Consider the following 19,409-nt stretch of genomic DNA (forward strand, 5'->3'; position numbering starts at 1 on the left):
TGGCAGCTGGAAACAGCTGTTATTCTATACAAACCAGCTAACAGAGGAGGGCACAAATGAAACAAAGTTCATGTACCTCATTTATAGCTGACAGACAACTCAGCCTGCAGTCAGGCCTCAGCTTCTGTCCACATTATGGACTTGTTCTGATTGTCTTCACACTTGCAAATCAGTGGACCCCACAATGGGTCCTAAATGTGACTGAAAGATAATGCTGTCCACATTGCACTGATAGTCTAGTTGGATGCCATGTGACCACACCCATCAATCTATCAGTCCCAGGCACCTTTGTATAACTGGCTTTGCAAGTGACTATAGCACACAGTGAATCTGAAAACATATAAAGTAATAGGGAATGATACTATTATTAAAGTAATAGGGAATTATGCTATTAGATCAGTGGTTTCAGGCTATTTTTTGTCAAACAGACATACAGGGCAGGAAGAGGTGACAAATCTGAGGAATTGTGCTAGATTATAGGTGATTTTGGAACCAACTCAAACTAAACAGTAACAAGTCACCAGGACCAGATGGCACTCACCCAAGAGTTCTGAAAGAACTCAAATGTGAAATTTCAGAACTACTAACTGTGGTTTGTAACCTATTGGTTAAATCAGCTTCTGTGCCAAATGACTGGAGGATAGCTAATGTGACCCCAATTTTCAAAAAGAACTCTCAAAAGGTGATCCTGACAATTACAGGCTGGTAAATCTGTTTTCAGTACTGGGCAAACTGGTTGAAACTATAGTAAAGAACAGAACTGTAAGACACATACATGAACATAATTTGCTGGGGGGAGGAGGGGAGTCAACATTGTTTCTGTAAAGGGAAATCATGCCTCACCATTCTATTAGAATTCTTTGAGGGGTCAAAAAGCATGTGGACAAAGGGGATCCAGTGGATATAGTGTACCTAGATTTCCAGAAAACCTTTAACAAGGTCCATTATCAAAGGCTCTTAAGCAAAGTAAGTATCATGGAATAAGAAGAAAGATCTTCTCATGGACTGCTAGCTGCTTTAAAATATAGGAAACAAATGTTAGGAATCAATTATCAGTTTTCAGATTGGTAACTAGTGGTGTCCTGCAGGGGTCTGTACTGGGGCCAATCCTGTTCAACATATTCTTAAGTGATCTGGAGAATGGAAGAAACAATGAGGTGGCAAAATTTACAAATGATGATACTAAAGTTCAAAGCAATCTATAAGAGCTTCAAAGGGATGTCATGAAACTAGGTGACTGGGCAACAAAACGGCAGATGAATTCAAATGTTGAGGAATGCCAAGTAATTCACAGTGGAAAACATAATCCCAACTATACGTATAAAAAGATGAACTAATTTAGCTATTACCACTCAAGAGAGAGATCTTGGAGTCAGTGTGGATAGTTCTCTGAAAACATCTCAATGTGCAGCAGAAGTCAAAAAAGAAAATAGAACGTTAGGAATCTTGTAAAAAGGGATAAAGAATAAGACAGAAAATATCTTATTGCCTCTATATAAATCCATGGTAAGCCCTCATTTTGAATATGGCATGCAGATGTGGTCGCCTCATGTCAAAAAAGATATCTTGGCACTGGAGAAAGTTCAGAAAAGGGCAACTAAAATGGTTAGGGCTTTGGAACGGCTGCCATATGAGAATAGATTAATAAAACTGGGTCTTTTCACTTACAATAGAGGAGACTACAGGGGGTAGAATAGAGGTCTATAAAATCATGTCCTATTTGGAGAAAGTAGATAAGGGGAAATGTAGTTACTCCCATAACACAAGAAATAGAAGTCACCAAATTAAATTAATAGGCAGCAGATTTAAAACAAACTAAAGGAATAATTTCTTCACACAATGCACAGTCAACCTGTGGAACCTAAGGCTTTAACAGGATTCAAAAAACTAGATAGATTCATGGAGGATAGGTCCATTAACGAATATTAGCCAGGATGGATAGGAATGATGCCTGTAGCCTCTGTTGGTCAGAAGCTGGGTATGGGTTACAGAGGAGGGATCACTTGATGATTACCAGTTCTCTTCATTCCCTCTGGAGCACTGCAATTGGTCACTATGATGGGGAACACAACCTCCTTAGGTAACTTGTTCCAGTACTTACCTGTTCTTATATTTTAAAAAATTTCCTAATATATAACTTAAATCTCTAGTGCTGCAAACTAAGCTCATTACTTCAACTGATCACCATCTTTGTTATAATTTTTACATGTCTCCTTCATCCTCCTCTTATCCTGCGCTAACCTTGCCCAGTCATGTTTTCTAAACCTCTTACATTTTTAATCATTTTCCTTTGGACTCTAATTTGTCCACATCTTTCTTAAATTGCAGTGCTCAAAATGTTACTCTCATACTCCAAAGCTCACAAGTGCCATATAGAATGTTTAGCTCCCATGTCTTGTGTATGACACTTTTAAATATATTGTAGAATAACACTTGCCTTTTTTTTAACAGCATCACTATCAACTCATTCAATTTGTGACATGGATAGAGACTATACTTACTACTATGATTTACAATCTCCCTCTGGTGAGAGATAGAGATCAGATATCCATTAGATCTTACATATTTAGTTTATCTATCAGAAAGGTATTGTTCAAGGAGAAATCTGACAGATTAAAAATTTCCATTTTCTTGGTATCCATTGTAATCCAAACATTGTTTGTGACTATTATAAAATTATATAAAGTATTTTATAAAGGCATTGTAAGATGATTCAGTGTGATTGTATAGGAACTTTCACTTATAATGGGTGTCGGTACATGGGCTCAGGCCTCTATATATTGTTAGAGCACTGTAGCTGCAACTCACTGGGAGTTACTGTATATGCATCGACAAACATGTACAAAAATATAGCATTTAAATACTAACTTCTATACACCTATGTTTTTATTAAGGGCACTTAAAAAACATTATTTCTTTACCTGAAATGTCCATAGCTGCCACCCTCACTCTCCTCCCCACCCCCGCCCCCACCCTCTGCTTTGTTTTATTTGCTAATGATTTACATTTTTTGGAGAGGGACAAAGGGTGGGAGACAAATAGGGAAAATGTGAGGTTTATTAAGCCATTTCACTATGTTATTGTCAGTGCAGGCTATAAAGAATTTCCTAGCATCATCAAAGCTCCAGAGAGAGCAATGAATGTTGCTTTACACTGATGTCAAGTGCAAGATCCCCAGGGTCAAGCAAAAGGCAGAATGAAAAGCATGTGAGCAAGTAAGAAAGAGGGAAAATTATACATCTTCATCAGGACATGTGTGTTATGGGGTCATTTTTTAAATTCTGTGCATTGATGCCTATTTAAGAAGAGTACACTGTATAAATCTATGATAAATATCTTGAAGCTGTAGAATTTTTATTAATAAACTTAATATAGTTTACATGATGTGGTAAAACAGCACATCATTCTCAATTTTTAGACTAAACCACATTTGCTCTGATAAAAGCTCTTGGTGCTGTTTCATTTGGATTTTTTAAAATATTTTATTAAAAAACAAATATTTTAAAATGCATTTTATAGCACATGCCAAAGGAAACATGTTAAAATAATCACTGTTCTTTAGAAATAGTATTGTGTTTTAAAAACAAACAACTACTTACTCACAAACAATACACAAAGAAAGATTGCGATTACTTCATACAAGTCACATTAAAAATTCAGCTCGACCCTTCTCTTTCCTTGGATTCTCAATTCTAAAATGACATACTACAAGATAAAATAGTAATGCTAATATTGATAGTTTATCCATTACAGGTCAGCTAACTGTCCACTGGAACAGTTACAAAGCTGTTAGTTTCGATTTCACAAGGCCAATCAATACTGAGGCATACTGTTTCAATTTTGCCTGCATTGATTTTTTTTATAACACCCCAACCTTACAGCATTCATCTTTTTGAAAGAAGGAAGATTTGATTTACTGAAGAAAAATTGGAGAGAGCATCACAAAGATTTTTACCAGCAAGCCTGTGACACAGAAAAAAGATGAATGTCTCTAAGGCAGAGACGCCTCTTGCTTGAGGGCATCCATTAGAACACATTCAACCAATCTGAAACAGAGTTTCTTAAGCAACCGAAACCAGAGTCTAAACTCAGTCTCCTAAACTAATCAAAAGCATTCAGAGATCTTGATATACAGAGGTTCTCTTAAAAATTCCTAAACCTTATTGCTTCTAAAATAATTTATGTCTGCAGTTCTACTTTTGCATTTTTCTGAGAAGAGTACCACCCTTTTCCCCCTCTAATACCAAGAATGAATTTCCATGGTACATTAGTCAGCCTATTAGAATGCAATGAAGGACGATATGAGAAAAGGGTAGTATGTCCTCTGAGACTTTCATCCAGTGTTCTCCATCATCTCTCCTCATCCTTCTTATATTCAGCCACTTTACCAGGTGTCATCTACATGAAAGATGATTTGTCTCCTGACCCAAATAAACACAATGCCTGCTCTATGCACCAGAAAAAAATTACTTCTGCCACTCTGTTCATTTGTGTCCTCTTTCTTGCTTATTCCACCATTCTTATCAGGCTCTCTCAGTTTTCACCTGAGCCTCACTCCAGGTGACAGTAATGTATGGATGAACAGGTACTTGTCTGTCCCATTATTTCCTGAAATCTCTAAGCATTTGAAAAAATGCAATGACAGTAAAGGGCACACAGATATCAGAGCTCTGTGAAAGGAACACTTTCTTTGGCAATAGCCAGAACTTCAAATCCAGTGGAGGAAAAAAGAACTTGCTTGCTCTCTCTCCTGTGGCAAAAGCTGGTGCAATCTGGATATTAAGACACAAATTGCATTCAGGCAGGTCAGTAGGTGTCAAAAGATATTAGATGCCTGCTGTGAGGAAACAACAATTCACATCTGCTTCTGAGAAAATAATATTTTCATTTTCAGTTTTTATTGAATGGAAACTTTAGGGAATATGTCTATATAACGGGTATTAAAATCTAGCAAGTACAACATGTTCAAAATGGCTATAATCATCATTGTGTTATCCATAAAGCAGCAGATTTCATTTGGTCTCTTTAGATGGGATAAATTGGATTCTTTTTTCCCCGGCTTGCAGTTTTGTTGCAGTACCAGATGTTTCTCAAATGCCACATGCTGGGGCTCCTATACCGAATGTAGCACCTGACCTTCTCTATAATTGACTAAAAATATTGATGTAATGGCATGAGTCTGATTGTGATTTATTAAAACCACTGCCGATCCCAGGCCAGCTGCCAGCACTGCAGCCCACTGATCGTATGGCATTAGGAAAGCCATCAATATTGAAACAAAATAAATGACATTAATGGGAAAGTATTAGGCCTTCAGAGCCATGGCTACAAGCAATTATATGGATTCCAAAGGAGGATGAAAAACAAAATACCACAAACTAAATATTAAAAAGTACCACTAAGATTGAATTTACATGATCAAAAACTAGTGTAATTCTTTAAGGAAAAGTAAAATATATGCTGGAAAACATTAATTAACCCCTTTAATACAGCTTTTGTTAAGATGGCAATCATGTGCTTTAAAAAAAACAGGTTTATGATGGATAAATGCATTCTGGCTGCCCGACAAAGATTTTTTTCCATCTCTAATGCCATTTAAGTTTCCTAGAATTATGTTAAGTGTATTGCAAAGTGCATTATGTGATATTTCCATTTCACTGGAGATCATTATTTATTATAAAATAGAAATAATCATGTCCATATTTTCTATGCTACATAATTTACAAGCTGATTATGCAAGCCTCATATGAAAAAAATCAGAGAATAGTTAACCCACTCTGAGTGCAGTATGTTTTATCAATTTCAACTCCTCCCATCCTACTATATCAGTATTAACGTGACGAGCAACACACATTTAAAAGGCAAAGAGTTCTTGATATTCCTTATTTACAAACCATAAAGGATAGAGAGTGTTCTAAGACAAGGAACACAAACAACTGAACAAAACACTAAGGCACATACTCTCAGAGAACTGAAAAACCACTAATGTATAATATGCTTTACAAATTTGTTAGAAGAGACTCTTAGTAGAATCCTAAAATACTATTTCATAGAAAACAATTAACTAACCAACTTTACTGGAAATGTTTCAGTGTGCAATTATTTTCTTGTGGAGTATCTTCATAAAGACTTCCCACATTTAAAGACATTTTGTGTACCACATCTGAGCACCCCTTTTTGGGTTTGTGGTGAAACTGTAGATATTATTGGCAAAAGTCATATACTCCATTTTTCACTCATCTTGCCTACCTCTACCTTTCACTGTACTGCATATAAATGACAGCATTTCAATAGACAATGCACTCCAAGCATGGTATATGTCCTAGTCAAAACATGTTCAAATTATTTTATATTTTAGAGAATATTTATCCCTATATTTTATGATTTTTAAGCTAAACGATGCAGTAAATATTGGGGGGAAATGTTTAGCTCTATTGAGTGATAAGTTTAAATCAACTGGAAAAGTTTTTTTGTTTTTTCATTTTGTTTCTGCTTTCGCAAACACTGCATTGATTCTCTATATTTAGGAAAAGATATTTTCATCATTTCAGCTGTGCCTCAGTAATGGTATGTAGAGATGTCACTAAACTACAATATTGCTTTGTGAGTAAACAAGACTTAAGAGAAGTAAAATGGCTTAAACTTCAATTATAGGTAACATACTGATGAAGTAAAATCCTGTATCTTCAGAATAATTTTTTCTTTAAATACATACTGTTTTATAATAAACAAAATTGTAATATGCCAGTTTTTCATTAGGTTTGACCTCATCTGAAGACATTAATCCAAATCATGCTGTCCTACCTGAACAAAAGCCAAATCTTAAAGATTTATCTTTACCTTGATGCAGAATTTCCCCAGGCTCCATGCTTGTCTGTCAGAATGTTGATAATTTTCTGTATTAGTTGGGATGCTGTCACATGATCTCGAAACTTGGCTGCTCTTATCAAATGATCACACATCTTTTCATCCTCTCGTTTATCTGCAGAGTACTGGGCACATAGTGACTAAGAAAAATAAAATAAATACTTTAATACTTTGCACTTTACCTATGTCCAACCAAGACTCACTAAGTACATTACAATGAATTGGTCTTAATAAACCTTCAAAAATAAGAATTATCCCCATTTTATAGATATGCAAACTTGAGGGACAGAGTAGATATCTATGGCTATAGTCCATTTGTAGCAGAGATAAATATAGAACTCAGATTACTCATGTACTCTAGCCACTACACCATGTTCCCTCAAGATTTTTTTAAAAACATTACTAACCTGACAGTGCAATAGAACATTTAGAAACAATTGATTCTATCACACTGCGAGAGTGTAGATTTTATAGTGCCAGTCTCTAAGGAGAGCTCCTCAAAGACACAAAAAGCAGTTAGACACGCAACTTGCATTAAAAGTGAATGGTGGTTGGGCACCTAATCTAATATGTACCCTTGAAGAGTCTTCCCTTGAATAAAATCAAAACCTTATACACACTATTTTGATAACACATTACGTACAATTTCCTTGCTGAAAGTTTCAGAGAGGAGAAACACTGAATTGATATGAAGACTGAACCAGCTTTTCACCAGTAGAGGTGATTCCCAGTGCTTCTCAACCTTTTTTTAAATAAAGTACCCCTTTAAAAAAAATGTAAGTACCCCCAGTACCTAGTTTTCAGACCCACATATTTGTTTTCTACCATTGCAACACATTTGTTTAAACAACTTAATCATAGCTGGGCAGGCGATGAAATTTTTGGGCATAAAAAGTACAAAAAATAATAAAGCACTGTAAAACTTAAAACAAAAATTCAGATCTCTCCAAATTTCAGTTGTGTTGACATACCACACTGCCCCCCCCCCCCAAAGCTTCTCTCAAGTACCCTTACGAGAACTCGTACCACTGGTTGAGAAACACTGCTCTAGCCGGAGGGCTGTGATGTATTAGCAGGCCACTGTGGGAACTACTTCAGCTAAATGTCTGATAACCATTGGTAAAAATATTCCATTTTTCAAGCCTGTGAAAATATAACACTTAACAAAAACTAATTACATAAAAACTAAATGGTGAAACTAAATTGACTACTCTTATCTCTTGGCATTCCTGGGGGAGGTTTTTTTTTTTTTTTATTCTTTATTTTTCTATTAACTTGGTTTCATGAAAGTTCTCCCCCCTCCATTCCTCCAACTTTAAGACTTCCTGTTTCTAAGCTCAGATTTCAACCTGGCAGTTCTAGAGATTGCATATGCAGACAAAGCACTTGAACCTTTACCAATGATTGGATTATTCTATGATCTAGTTACTAGAACTGAGACAAACGTTTGTTTGAACAAACAGGAAAAATTTGGGAGGAGAGGGGCTGGGGAGGGAGGAGTAGACAGAGCAACCAATGCTGACTTTTTAGAACAGTAATTCCACCACCACCTATACTTGTAAAATACTAAGTAGTTATGCCTTATGACACATGTGAAGTAAAGTAGTTGGTAATCAGTCACTCTGGAAAAAGGAGTAGGGAAAATGACTAATACACATCCAATATAAATGCTCATAGACATTTACGTGATACAAATAAAGCAGTGGATTACAAGAATTTAATTTTACATGCACTCAAATATTAAAAACAGTAAGAATATGTTGATTCCAAATTCACTTGTAATTTCTCCATCTAGATTTTTTCCCCCTCCTATTCCGGAACTGTCCTATGACTCTTAGAATGCTCACCTGATGAACAGAAATCCAGAAAGTATAAACCATAAGCAGTACCATTTCCAATTCAATTAAACATGATCAGGAATCGTCTTTTGTATGCTTAAACCCAGCATCCTCACCATCGCCAAAAAAATAAGTTGGCTAAGTTATGACCACCTCTAAGCAAGGTTTTTATAGCTCTTTTTAAACACTGCTGTCTTTTCCAGTACATTAACCTATCCTGCACCCATGACAATTTTGAATTCTGTTTACCAGCACTTAGTAAATGTTTGATAAGCTGTTATATTTAAGTTGCTTGAAAAGGCAAAATTCTAAAAACAAGTGTCCAAGGTAAGCTAAGTAGTAAAGTGTTTTAAAGTGCTCTTTAATGGATCCTCCTTTACAATTTGAGCAGCAACTTTTCATATCTGACATAAAATCCATATATATAAATCACATTAGAGGGTTATTCTTTCCAGATTATCAATCTCTGTCTCTTTATGGAACATTAAAGTCACATTTGACCTTAAAACATGATAAAATGGAAATCAAACAAGAACGTTTTGTAAAAGATATAATGAACTTGTACCTTTAAAAAAAATCTTTGATGCAATTTTGAACACTTTCTTTATTAAATACCAATAGTAAATTTCAGTGTGTAGACATGACATTCAGAATAAGAGAGAGACCACTGGCTTTTCCTCCTAACAACTTGCATATACATAGGATAAAATAACATTTGTTTGTCACTGGATTAAAACTAGAAAGATCGCTCCCTTCAACAAACCAAAATGATGCATCTTTTAAAATTATTAAAAGTTTAATATTTCTTCAATAACCTACTTGAAAATTGTCAGGCCTTATTATGCAGATACATCACAGTTACATCACCATAGTATGCAGGAAACTTAATTGCAACAAGCTCATTCACATTTTACATTATTACAACAAGACACAGATACTGCTACAGTTCTCTCCGCTGTTTGGCATCTGCCCATTCAGTTAACATCTGAAAAGGGAAAATTTTCCAGACAAACCAAAGATTAGTTGGCTGTCCAGTCTTTAGCTGCCAGATTTGTGTCCATATTCTAGAGTTTGTTGGTTAATTTTAGTTTTAGAAATGTTGCTGGGAGGCCGAGAAGGCGGCAAGGGAGAACAAAGGAAAACAAAAATTCATCAGAATATACATTCCTTCTCCTCTGGCCTCTGAAATCCTACATGAAAAACTATCATGGAGAAAAGATCCTTCTAACTCTGGCACCTCCTCTTCATGGCCTTCCATACCTCTATTTCACCAAACTTGCATGGCTACGCTCATTTCCCACAATGAATTCTCTCACATTACCTACCACCCTATAATTGATCCCTCTCTTTGCTTATGTGCAAGTTTACCCTCATAGCTGCTCAGTGGCCACCTTCCCTCAGTGCTTGCCAAAGGACTCTATCCCTTATTAATCTATGGAAAGTTCTACCAAAGCAGTTTTAAGACAGTACTACAAAGAGCTGACTCCACACATGAGACACAGGCAGACAACAGGGGCTTGGGTGACTGGACTGTTAAGTGGGAGAAATGCTTGTTTGTATAAAAAGCCTCTTCCACTACCACACAGCCCTGGGACTGCAGCCAAGACCACTGGTAGTTAAATTTCAGAAAACCTGATAGTGTTCTGGCTAAAATGACTATTGGTAAATATTTACACCCACTGTCAGGGCCGGAGTTTGGAATAGCCTGATGTGTTGAACAGTCTGGTAAAGACAGCTCAACACTTCAAATCTCAGGCCAGGTCTACACTGGCAAGTTACTGCACGTTAAATCAGCTTCCAGCACTGTAGCTTTTAAGGCATACACACTAGCAAAGCACTTAGTGCATACTAGATCCACAGTTGCTTCACTCTAGCTAAACCACCTTGAGAAGAAGTGTAGAACTTGCTGTACTCTGGATAAAGTACTAGGGTGCCAATATGGACACCACGGTGTAGGACTCAGTCATGACTGGCTTCCAGCACCCTTCCCACAATGTGTCTCTGATCATTTGAGCTCTACCACCCTGCTCTCAGTTGACCAATCCTCAGACCCACACTTTGCCTTTTCTTGCAATTTCTAAGTCCCCTTCTTGTGTGCTTGGTGACATGTTCTCAGCATCTCTCTCCAGCTGGCCATGCCTACTCCATGCTCCAAGAGATCCTCTGCTTGGAGTCATGCCAAGGTGCTGGACCCCATCAACATTTGGAGGGAGGAGGCAGTCCAGTCCCAGCTGTGCTCCAGCTATGGACAGATCTCAAGATCAATGACCAAAAGGGGCCTGTCTGGGATGTGCTGCAGTGTAGAGACAAGTTAAGGAGCTGAGAAATGCCTACCACAAGTTGTGGGAAACCAACTGCCACTCCAGTGCTGCACTCATGACCTTCTCATTCTACAAAGAGCAGTATGACATACTTGGTGGTGACCCCACTGTCACTCATGGATACTTCAGGGGCTCAGAGAGGAACCAAAAGGAGGAAATAATGGACGAGAAGGCTAAAGGGAAGGAGAACTAGAGAACTCAGCAGCCACAGATGCTTGCAGTCAGACGCTGTTGTGTATCCTTGGTGAGGCAAGTCGGTCACAACAATCAGAGTCAAATGTTGACAGAAGTGCAGGGACTGATGGGATATGAAGTGATGCACCAAGGGCGTTGAGGCAGTACCCATGTCTCTGCTCCACCTTCCCACAAACCTCAGCAGCAGAAGAGGAAGAGGTTCTCTGTGGGACAGCTGCCCAAAGTGCTCGGAAATCCTCTGTAAGTGCCACAAGTGTCATCATGCCACTTTTCTGGCAACTGACAGTGTGAACACCCAACAGCATTTTTACTGCTGCATTCTGTGAACGGAGCTACAATTGTCAGTGCTTTACATCTGCCACTGTAGACATGGCCTCAGTCTTTATTTAGGCCATGTCACAATTCCAATTAATGTCTCCTGATAATTATATGGTTTGCCAATTCCTTTCCCCACATGGCTCTTATAACATCCACTAACGGTAGTAAGCAGTGTTGTCTTCAAATCATCATTGTCAAGTCCAAGTCGAGTCTCAAGTCACTGCAGTTCAAGTCTCAAGTCCCTAAAGTCACTTTCAAGTCAAGTCCCGAGTCAAGTCTCAAGTCTTAATTTAAAAAAATGTCAAGTCACTTTTGTACAAGTCATCAATATCAGCATTTTCGAACAATTTTTTCATCAAGTTGATTTAACAAAATTAGCAAGTCTCAAGTCGAATCTCAAGTCACAAACAATGAACCCTAGTCAAGTCTCAAGTCGAGTCACCTAGGTGACTTAAGTTGGACTCAAGTTCAAGTCGTGGGACTCGAGTCAACAACTCTGGTAGTAAGTTTCACATTCCAATCTTGACTAGGAGAGGAAAAGAAAATGGATCAATAAAAGGTAAAATACACAGCAAGGTATTACTTATCCAATATTCTTTATGCTCATTTTGATGTTGGCCCTAGATTTCTACCATTCCTGGATGCTTTCTTCTTTACACTCAATTCTTAGATGTTTTGTAGGAAACTTTTGAAAATAAAAATGTCAAATCCTGAATCTGTTCCTTACTGAATAAACACATTAAAAAGGTGGGTTTTTTAAACTATTCCTAGATGCTTTCTTCTTTACCCTCAATTGTTAGATGACTTGCAAGAAACTAGTGAAAATAAAAATGTGTAATGCTGAGTCCGTTCCTTATTGAATAAACCCATTAAAAAGGTAGGAGATTAACCTCAATGCTAAAACTGTGGTTTTTTCCCCAACATTTCTTTTTTTCTAGCTTGTCTATTTTTTATTCTTGACACACAGAAGTGACAGTAGCTTTTTTTCTTTTTTTAAAAATAGATGAATCTCTATCACAATTATCCCCATAATTAAGCTTCTGGCTAGAGTTCTCTCCACCACCATACAGCACGAATAGGAGAAAAACTTCCAACAATTCCACCAGAAGCAGTTTTTTACACCAAACTAGTTAAACCTTTTCAAGGAAATCAGTTACTTCTAACCAGTTTTCTCTGAGGAAGATGCTACATTATTTCTAATGCTAAAAGTAGATACTACATAATTTCATCTATTTAGATAATTTAAGAATAGGAAGAAGTTGCAAAGAGTATATGACTGACATTCTCTGAGGCAAACCTGGGTAAGTCTGGCAGTTGTCTCATCTGGGATGATTTAAACCTTAGGAATTGACTAAGGAAATATTTCACTTGGTGTTGTTTCAAAGTTTGGGTTAGTTTCGAATTCTGAATGAAAGAAAGTTCATCTGGAAGATGCAGTCATGTGAATGCTGGGGCTTGTGCTTTATATCTTAAGCACTTCTGCCAGTTTCAAATTTCAGATTATCCTGAACGTAACATTACAGAGAAAATTTGAACAAGAGTCTACATAGCTTATAAGCAAGTGGCTCATTTTCATCTTGAGCATTAGGCCTGGATTCATCAACAACTTCACTAGGATCATTGGAATCATGGAGGATATGTTTTCCAAGGTCTCCAGATGTCAGCATCTAGGATGGGGAAACTGATACCATAGTAAAAAGTATGGAGAGGTTTGTCCAAGCCACTTAAACTGTAAATGCAGGAAACAATTTTCATAGTGCAAGCTTGTGAACCCTCAGTAAACCATCAGTTTAACTCAAGAGAGCTTTATTTTTCCAATATCCAAGAATGTCATGCCTTTTGGGACCCAATGAAATTGCCATTCTGGTAAGAGAGGAATAGTACAGGTTGAACCTCCCTGGTCCAGTACCCTCAAGATCGGATTGGTCCCAAACAAGGAAATTTGCTAGACTAGGGAAATTCTCCTGCTATTGGCCTCCCAGACCACCACCACTCTCCACTGCCAGCTGAGCTCAGCCCTCCCCCACTCCCAACACACACACCCCTGCTGTGCTGCCATGCTGCTGCAGCCCCAGCAATCTGGGCTGCCATGTCCCCAGCGCAGCTACAAGGGCTGCTATGGCTGCCTGAGCCCCAGCCCCAGCCGCACTAATAGAGTTCCAGCCCCAGTCCCAGACCTGCTGCTACCAGCCCCGCCTGGCTCCCAGCCCAGCTGGACTCCCAGGTGCCAACCCTACTGCTACTGGGCTCCTAGTCAGGACTCCCTGGTCCAGTAACATTGTCGGACTAGCGAGTCCCAGTTTTGGAAGGTCCAACCTATACTAAGTACCTCACCTCTTATTGCCTAGATCCTTTATTAATTTATATGGATTTAATATCTATCACCTTACAATTGGAAAGTGGAGAACTTATCTGTCAGAGTGGTTTAGAAGAACTACCAGGCTACAACATGAACCATATGTAGGTCACGTGCTCATATCACTATTTGACAAATTAATTTTATGTACTTGTACCAATACAGGTAATTTAATTCTAACAATAGGTTTGAAAATCAGAGATCATGAACAATGTATATTTTATTTTTATAAGCAGGAAATTTTACAAATGTTCATCTTGAGTAAAATGGTTGAAGATTTTGCTTGCATGTAATATTTTCTATGGTTTTATCAATTATTATTACTCATTTCCTTCTTTTTTATTGGATGGACACTATGGTTGCAAACTCTACCACCAATATGTTGTAAGTGATTAGACCAATACATAACTCTGTGTAAAGAAAATCATGATTTCAATTCTCAAATCCCTGAGACAGGACAAATTCAATTCCCAAATGATGATTTAATAGGGTGGGTCCTGTTTAGAGGGGGTTGGACTCCATAACTCCTGAGGTCTCTGCCAGCCCTATGATTCTATGAGCACTTTGGTGCATATCACATGTTTTAAATGGTGTTTTGAGAGCTGGTTCAATGTAAGAATACACAACAATGGTTAGAGATATTAGGGAAGGATTTCACAACCAGAGGTCCCCCAGCCATGTCAGAGCAAGAAATATGAAAGGAGAAAACCACTGCATGTACCTAGTTAAGAAAGGCAGCATGGGGCGGGGAAAACAAATGAGTATACTCTGTCATCAGGATGATTATAGGTACACTATTAAAAACAAATGGGATGGTGAATTAGTAGATCCTTTGTCTCTTTAGTTCAATCTAAGGCATTATCTGGTATTTTCAAGATAATTTTGGTTTTGGTTTATATAAAAATATCTAATAAAGCAGACAGTTACAAGTTTCCTTACAGTTACAGTAACATTTGCATAGGTATCACTACAATTCCTAAATTTTTACCATATTATGTTTTACAAAAGCTACATCTAACTTTAACAGCATTTGATAGTAGCAAAGATTTTTCTAAAATGACTACATTATCTTACAGACCATTTTCTGTACTTCAACTTGACACACAGATTTCACTAACCATTTTGAAGCATGCCAATTCCTTCGCCTAATTTGGATCAAAATTACTAGCATCATGAACAACTTGTCCTAGAAAATGTCATTTAAGAAAAAAAAAATACTCCAGAAGAAAAGGGATAGTCCTGCTGCCAATGCAAATTCCCATTAAATAAGGACTTTGTAGTAAATGAAGGCACTCCTCAATCTTCCAGTTTAAAAGATCTTTGCACTTGATCCCTGACCTCAGGCTTCAAGTCTGGACTAAAAAAAATGCTACCCAGGGAAATCTTACAAAGACTCCTGAATAAGACTTAGAAAAATGAAAGCTTAAAACCTCAATAGTGAACAAAAGTCAACCAATGACAATGTCTGACAGCCACCTTCAATTCTGAAGTGATGCCTCTGTCATCCAGCAACTCAAAGTATTGATTTCTCTCAGCATGAAAAAAGCCAAAGCCAATGAAATAGATATAGCATCATCCCCCCGATAATAGCCATCAAGGTTACCACAGGCAGAACACTTATCAAAGTATCTGTTCTATTTCTTCTTGTGTTAATCAACTGGGTACAATGTGATGGCTTCTCATCTCTGCAACCTACAATTTCCAAATCTCATTTAGGCAGCCTTTAAATTGATTGAAAAATCAAGAAAAAAAATCTACATCTAACTGAATTATCTGCATCATGCAGTTTATTACAAAATATCCTCATATCCAGGCATTTTTAGAAAAAAATATGCCCAACTTGCTTTTAAAATGACAAATGACTTTAAAGACAAAAATAGGCCTAAAGAAGAGCCTTTATTGCTCAAAAGATTGTCTCTTTCACCAACAGAAGTTGGTCCAATAAAAGGTATTACCTCGCCCACAATCTTAGTAAGAGAGGAAAAAAGGTAGTCTTTTGATGACAAAATTATAAGCAGCAGAAATGCCAGGCGAGATGTGTTTTAGTAAAATTACAATCACAAATCAAATTACCCTACCAGAGACAGTCATTTGAATTAGTGATTATATGGAACAGTTGTGATCAAGAGATTTCTGATTTTTAACTTGGGATGAGCCAGTTGCTTTGTCTATGACCTTGGGTAAATCAGTCAATATTCTGCATTAATAAACCCAGCCAAAAACTAGGCAAAGGATAGGTGTTTACCAAAAATCAATGGCTGCAAATGAACAGAATGTACTAGAGTTAATAAATGGCCCAAACAAGTTAAGCCAGATAGTAAAATATGGCAACCCAACACTGAGTAGGTAGGTAGTAGGAAGCTGGGGGGCCAGAAAAGGACAGGAAAGAGAATCATGGCCCTACCACTTTTTGCCACAGCTCTCCCTCCCACCTCCTCCTAAGGCCTTCCCATCTCTGGCCAGGCCAGCAGCGGGACCATAGGAAAGATGCAGACTCTCCACCTGCACAGAGTGAGCCACCAAGAACAGCACCAGCCCATGTGGTTCTGATGACTGCCTGGATGCAGTTAGGAGGCTCTGCCCCCTTACCAGAACTGAGTCAGGGTAAGAGCTATGCAGGCAAGTGTGTAGTGCAGTGAACCCTCCACATGCCCTGGATAGAGGGCTCAGAGGGGTGGGGACATGGGCCAAGAGCTGCTCTCCAGCCCCCACCATGCATATGGGCAGGCCCAGGCTCCTTGACCCCTCCACAGCTTTTGGTTTGGTTAGAAGTGGCGCCTCCAGTGGAAGAGGAGTAGCAAGGGCCTTCCCTTCTCCCATCTCCCACACTTCTGGGAAGGAAGGAAGGAAGGCATCAATGTACAGTGATGTGATGAACTGGAGAACTTGATTTTGGGGGAGGGGGCAACATTTTAGTACATATATCATCAACAACTGCAACGTCCTCCTCTCGTCTTTTCTGACTGTCACCTCATTACAGTGGTACCTTCAGACTCAATCAAGGCCTATACAACCACTGAAATAAGAGACCATTCTTGCTTCAACCATCCTTCCAAAACTCTTCCACAAATGCCCATCCTCACTTCAAGTCCCTTCACTGGCTCCCTAATACAATTCAATTCCTTCTTCTCATCTTCAAGGTCACCTTCAAGTTAGCGCCTAATTTCTAGGCCTTTTGTTCCCAGCCCCCAGTCATCTCCTCAGCCCAATTTGTTCCTCTGACTATTCCCAGTGTACACCCCATCCATGCCTGCTTCTGCGTGCGCTCTCTCTCTCTCTCTCTCATGGTGGCCTTTATACATAGAACCTCCTGCCTGCACCACACCTACTCATTACATTTGTTCTAAAAAACACAGGTTATCACTCTCAATACTTCTCTTTTATAAGACCAGCAGTTGTTTCTTATCTCTTCATACTGTTCTTGCCTTAAAATATGCTACTATTTGACAAAAGTCAGTGGTCCTCTGGATGCACTCCAGCATATGTTATAGCAAGATGAGGCTTAATCATAGAATATTAGGGTTTGAAAAGACCTGAGAAGGTCATCTAGTACAACCCCATTCAAAGCAGGACCAACCCCAACTTTACTGTCTTACACACTAAACTCTCTCTCTCTCTCTCTCTCTCACAGACACACAGACACCCCCCCCCCCCCCAAATGTCTGCAACAAACAAGACAGGGGTATACAGCCTCATTCAGCAGAAAAAATTATTCAGTCTCTGAATACTATCCATCCTGTGTGCTTAGTGAGGCAGGAATACTGTGGGGGAAAAAAATGTGATTATCACACCACTTTGTGGTGACCCCTGTTGGCTGAAGATAGTGCTGTAGCTGCTCTCTAGCTTAATTTCCCTTCACCAGCTTTTCCATCTCTCCTTAGGATTTATATGGCTCAACCCTCCAGCTCGATGTCACTGAGTTCAACCCCCTTCTGGGGTAACTTATGTCTAGACAAATAAAAACTCTTCTGTCCCACTTTTGTTTCTGCTGCCCTGCTCTATGGACTCTTTTTAAGCTTTTCCACTTTCAGACAGAGTACTGTTTCTGAGCTACTTCCCAGAAGGCCTCTGCTTTTTCCAGACCTACTTCAGCAACCTTCACAGAAGCCCAGCTGCTCTCTGTGGTTCTCCTCTACTCCCCATTTCTATTCAGGAAGACGGCCCAAATCAGCTCTGTGGAGCCTGGTCCTTTTTCCAAGGCTCATATACAGCAATCGGAAGCACTACAGGAGTTATCTTCACTCCTGTAGCTCTCATTCCTTAACTCACTCCAACTGGGCTTCCTCTCTTTTGAACTCCTACTCCCAAGCATAGGTGAAGCAGGAAAGGGCTAGCTTATACGACTGACTAGCCCCAGCTTCCTGGCACTTACGGTTATGTCTACACAGCCTGTGGCAGTGAGCCTCCAAGCCTAGGTCAACAGACTAGGTTCACAGGGTTCATGCTACTGCACTCAAAATAGCTGTGTAGGCATTACAGCTCAGGTTAGAACTCAGGAAATGAAACCTAAAGTGGGCTTCAGAGCCCAAGCTGCAATGGCTGCACAGCAATTTTTAGCACTACAGAGCACTACACAGAGTCTGCTTTAGCAGATTCTGAGCCCAAACCCATCTACCCAGGCTGAGAGGTTCACTGATGCTGACCTCTAGATGCACCACATTCTAATGGACAGATCACCCTGCTACAGTGATCATGTAATTAACGACTATCATATTGTCCAAGGGGGCAGAATTAAGGTTGCACAAGTGCTCTTGTTTCTTACATATACTAAACTTTGAGTGTTTGACTTTGCAACTTGGTGTTTCAGTGTAGCCTTCTGCATAGTATTTCATGACTTTTGAAATCACAAATTGAAAAGACCTTCCATTATGAAGCCATATTGATCCCATAACAGTAAAAACCTTTAACATAAAGGTTAGAAAAGAACAGACTACTGTTGCTGTATGAACAAGACACTACGGATGTATGACACATTCACTTGCCAGTGGATTTCACCATGATTTGCTGACTGGGGAATTTTGAGATTCAGGAACAAGGTTCCCTGTAAGCTGTGTGCTCGTGCAGGCACACAGCCTTTTTCTGAGCCCCATGCAGAAGTTCAGAGCTCCCTCTGTAGGCAGGGACTCGGCTGATTGGCTGGGGAAGGGGGGGGACAGGGCACTTACCCTCTCGGAGGAGCAGAAACAGCAGCAGCTGCTACCTGCTATCACTTGAGAAGCTGGTTCCAGCCTCTACTCCAGGACTGGGCAAAAGATGATCTACTAGCCAGATCCATCTGGGAGAGCATCAGCCAGCTCCTTGCTTGCCCCACCCCCACCAGGCACTCAGGAAAGCCAGGTGCAGGGTCATGTATGTGTTTGTGAACACTGAGAGCCAGAAAGGAGGGGGGAAAGGCTTCTCATGCTGCCCTCATCCCCAGTAGTTTCCATTGGCCAGTTTCAACCAATAGTAGCTGTCTGTTTGCAGGCAGCATGTGAAGTGCCCCTCCTCTCTCGTCCCCTGGGGATCACAGCA

General features: G+C 39.2%; 1 protein-coding gene across 7 annotated transcripts in view; it reads right to left on the reverse strand.

Annotated features, from left to right (window-relative positions):
- The window catches only part of LRBA (LPS responsive beige-like anchor protein), a 559,238-nt gene that overhangs the window by 310,936 nt on the left and 228,893 nt on the right, over positions 1-19,409 (reverse strand). For all 7 annotated transcript variants that reach the window (XM_075930022.1, XM_075930023.1, XM_075930019.1 and 4 more), the window contains one exon: positions 6,841-7,007. In XM_075930022.1, the coding sequence (XP_075786137.1) occupies positions 6,841-7,007 (167 nt within the window). The remainder of the gene's footprint in view (positions 1-6,840; positions 7,008-19,409) is intronic.

This window comes from Pelodiscus sinensis, chromosome 5, assembly GCF_049634645.1.
Source record: "Pelodiscus sinensis isolate JC-2024 chromosome 5, ASM4963464v1, whole genome shotgun sequence".
In the NCBI taxonomy this organism is placed as follows: domain Eukaryota; kingdom Metazoa; phylum Chordata; order Testudines; family Trionychidae; genus Pelodiscus; species Pelodiscus sinensis.